Source organism: Benincasa hispida, chromosome 8, assembly GCF_009727055.1.
Source record: "Benincasa hispida cultivar B227 chromosome 8, ASM972705v1, whole genome shotgun sequence".
Taxonomy (NCBI): Eukaryota; Viridiplantae; Streptophyta; class Magnoliopsida; order Cucurbitales; family Cucurbitaceae; genus Benincasa; species Benincasa hispida.
Genome location: NC_052356.1, coordinates 59,689,857 through 59,693,922, shown reverse-complemented (window position 1 = coordinate 59,693,922; position 4,066 = coordinate 59,689,857). Strand labels below are relative to the sequence as shown.

General features: G+C 42.3%; 1 protein-coding gene across 1 annotated transcript; it reads right to left on the bottom strand.

Moving 5' to 3' along the window:
* Nucleotides 1-508: 508 nt before the first annotated feature.
* Nucleotides 509-3,561, bottom strand: LOC120084165. Its single transcript, XM_039040060.1, has 5 exons — nucleotides 3,091-3,561; nucleotides 2,193-2,630; nucleotides 1,760-2,006; nucleotides 1,367-1,663; nucleotides 509-768 (listed from the first exon to the last, which is right to left on the bottom strand). Exons 1-5 carry the CDS (start codon nucleotides 3,559-3,561, stop codon nucleotides 509-511), a joined length of 1,713 nt encoding a protein of 570 aa, XP_038895988.1.
* Between the last annotated feature and the right edge of the window lie 505 nt (nucleotides 3,562-4,066).

Below are 4,066 nucleotides of genomic sequence, written 5' to 3'. Positions count from 1 at the left end.
ACTGCCATTCTCTGACTTCGTTCCAGCACACTGGGGTTCTGCAAGGTCGGCCATACAACGCTTCATAGGGAGCCATTCCGATACTAAAATGGTAGCTATTGTTATATGCAAATTCGATCAACGACAATTGCGTATCCCAACTTCCTTTGAATTGTAACATGCAAGCTTTTAACATATCTTCCAGTGTCTGTATAGTTCTTTCCGACTGTCCATCAGTTTGTAGATGGAAAGCCGTACTGAAATGCAGTTTAGTGTCTATAGCCTTCTATAGACTAGGCCAGAACTTTGAAGTAAACCTCGAGTCTCAGTCAGATATTATCGACACAGGGGCTCCATATTGACTGATTATCCTATCCACATAAATCTTAGCTAGACGGTCTAGTGTAAAAGTAACTTTTACTGGTATAAACTTGGCCGTCTTGGTTAGTCTATCGACTATTACCCAAATGTCATCGTATTCTGAGGGCATCCTAGGCAATCCAAATAGAAAGTCCATTGTCACATGCTTCTACTTCCACTCAGTCACTGTGAGTGGGTTTAGTAATCCTGCTGGTCTTTGTCTCTCAGGTTTCACCTGTTGATAGGTTAAACATCGATCAACATATTCTGCTATGTCTCTCTTCATCCCAGTCCACCAGTAAGATCTCTTCAAAGTTTTATACATCTTGGTGCTCCCTGGATGCATAGCATAAGCCGAACTATGTGCTTCTTCCAGAATGGCTTGCTTAAGCCGTAGCTTATTAGGCACATACATTCTTCCCTCCTTTTCTAGTACATTATCCACTCTCACTTGAAGTCAACTCTGATTCCCTTACTTACATCATCTGCAATCTTCTGAAGATCAGGGTCTTTCAATTGATCCTACTTAAGGTCTTCTACTAAGGTAGACCTTACCTGGAATGTAGCTATCAATCCTTCTGACTTTCCCACTGATAAAGCGGTTCTAGAATTCCTGATTTCCTGCAATAGCATTCATTCATTGAGCCAATAATGGCTCTAGATCCCGAGGATTTCCTACTTAGCGCATCCATTATAACATTAACCTTACCAGGGTGGTACTCGATGGAACAATCATAATCTTTGATTAACTCAATCCATCTTCTTTGTCTCAGATTCAACTACTTTTTATCAAAAATATATTTTAACCTCTTGTAATCTGTGAGTATTCTGCAACGCTCTCCAAATAAATAATGTCTCCACAACTTCAGAGCCAAAACAACTGCTACCATCTCTAGATCATGCGTAGGATAAATGCTCTCGTGCTTCTTAAGTTGACGAGATGCATATGCAATCACTTTCCCATCCTGCATCAGCACACATCCCAATCCTTGTCGGGACGCGTCACAATAAATCTCAAATTCCTTACCTAGAACAGGCAAGGTAAGCACTAGCGCTGATACTAGCCTCTGTTTCAGCTCCTGAAAACTATGCTCACACTTCGACGACCACTCAAACCTCACACCTTTCCTGGTCAGGTTCGTCAATGGAAGAGCTATCTTAGAGAAACCCTCTACAAACCTCCTGTAATAACCTGCCAAACCTAGGAAACTACGTATCTCTGAAATAGTCATGGGTCGTTCCCAGTTAACTATTGCTTCTGTCTGTTGGGAATCTACACTAATACCATCTACTGAAAAAACATGCCCGAGAAATACAACCCGATCTAACAAAAAATCACACTTGCTGAACTTAACATACAACTGCCTATCTCGCAGCGTTTGCAATACTATCCTTAGGTGGGTCATATGATCCTACCTACTGCCAAAATATACCAATATATCATCAATGAATACTATCACGAGCTGGTCCAAGTAGGGATGAAATACCCTATTCATAAGGTCCATGAATACTGCAGGGGCATTTGTCAGTCCAAATGGCATTACTAGAAATTCATAATGTTCATATCTTGTTCTAAATGCTGATTTAGGAATGTCAGCTTCCTTCACCTTCAATTGATGATAACCCGATCTCAGGTCTACCTTTGAAAACACCGTGGCTCCTCTTAGCTGATCAAATAAATCATCAATGTATGGTAATGGATATTTATTCTTAATCATTACCTTATTTAGCTACCTATAGTCGATACACAATCTAAGTGTACAATCTTTCTTCTTTACAAATAACACCGGAGCTCCCCAAGGTGATACACTAGGTCGAATGTATCCTTTGTCAATTAACTCTTGCAGCTAAACCTTTAATTCTTTTAACTCAGTTGACGCCATTTTGTATGGAGTCTGCGATATGGGAGTTGTTCCTGGAATTAAGTCAATAGTGAACTCCACTTCTCTATCGGGTGGCAATCCCAATAATTCCTCAGGAAATACATCCCAAAACTCATTTACCATGGGGACGTCTTCTGGGTTCAGCTCTTTCCTTTGAGCAATCACTACGTGAGCCAGATAGACCTTACATCCCTTACTTAGCAGCTTCTTACCTTTCCCTGCTGATATTAGACTTCCCGCAGTTAATCTTTTGCTTCCTACTAGAACTGTGTCTTGGCCACTTGATTTTCTGAGCATTACTTCTTTCTTGTAGAATTCCACTGAAACACGATATTTACTTAGGAAATCCATCCCTAGGATAGCATCAAACTCTAACAAATCCAAGGGAAGTAAATCAACATAAAAGTCCTGACCATTGATCAACATTTTCACAATTGTTTATAACATTCCTCTACTATTATCACATTCTCCATAGGGGTAGAGATATATAGCTCTTTAAGCATAGACTCAAATAAACCTATCTCTATACTAGATGCAAACATGCTAGATATAATGGAATTGTGTGCACCAGGTCAAATAAAACATGAGAGGATGTCCAACATAATATGAACATTACGGTCACAAATCTGGAGACTTCGCTACACTCCCTGGTTGCTGTCACGAACATAACACTCGCTCCTATTGCTGGGGTCGACCTACGACACCCTCTGCTTTGGCACCACTTGACCCCATTCGCCTCAATTTCCAGCGCCTTTTAGATTGGTTAAATCACCTTGTCTGGGAGGTCATGCTGTGCTGTTGGGGCTTCCTTGTTCACTCAGGGATAGTCTCTCTTGAAATGCCCTGCTTGTCCATATTAGAAACATACCCCTCTGCCATCATAGCATACTCCAAAATGCCTCTTGCCATAACTAGGGCACATCAGTTTCCTGTCTGTGCTGACTAGCGACTCACCAGCTCGTGGCATCTCTAGTCGGCTGACTGCACTGGCTAAGGGTCTCGATTTCCTCTTCTTGGATCCCTGCCAACTCGTACCCCTGAATTGGCTTCCATTAGTCTGAATTGTAACTGGAAGTCGGGATCCCCTGTCTGTCAGTCCTACTACAGCCTCATTGCCCCTTTGCAACTGCTCATCATCTGCTAAACTCCGCTCGACTCGTGTCGTCATTTCTACTAATTGGTTAAAGTCTAGCCAATTGGCCATAGAAGTCACCGGGGTTCTAATCTCTTTCCTCAAGCCTTGTTTAAACTTCCTGCATTTATCTCTTTCCTCAGCAATAATCGGTGGAGCATACTGTGATAACTCTGTAAATTTCTGCCAATATTCTGCCACTGACATCGTTCCCTACGTCAGTCTAAGGAACTCATCTCTTTTCGCATCTCGAAATGAGCTGGGGTAATACTTGTCTTCAAAGGCCTTCCTGAACTCAGGCCATAACATCGCATCTGTACTCGCTCGTTTGACGGATATCACATTCCACCATTTCTCCGCTCCTTTCTGTAGTAGAAAGGTGGCTAAGTCTACCTTCCTGTCCTCTGGACAGCTCATAACATTGAAACATTTTTCAACTACATCCAGCCATAACTCGGCTTCAGCTGGGTTTGCTGTACCTTCAAATGTCATAGCCCTTAGGGCTTTAAACCTCTCAATGCCATATTTCTTCTCTGGGTCGGCTCGTACTGAGCCCACACTGGCTGCTAACCTCTGCGCTATCTTGTAAAAAACTATAACTTCTAGCTGGGAATTCACCCTTGCCTGGGGAGTACTAGACTCTCTCTCAGACATCAATTCCTGGCCTACTGAATCGTTCACCTTCCTCTTTCCACCCTGTGGGTTCTTTCTA

Bases quoted from the DNA above. Each gene is read 5' to 3' on its own strand.
- LOC120084165 (XM_039040060.1), bottom strand. From the start codon at position 3,561: ATGTCAGTGGCAGAATATTGGCAGAAATTTACAGAGTTATCACAGTAT. The intron at 2,007-2,192 runs GTTTAGCTGCAA...TTATTTGATCAG, and splicing joins CTGAGTTAAAAGAATTAAAG to CTAAGAGGAGCCACGGTGTT. The intron at 769-1,366 runs GTAAGGAATTTG...ATAATGTACTAG, and splicing joins GCTTACCTTGCCTGTTCTAG to AAAAGGAGGGAAGAATGTAT.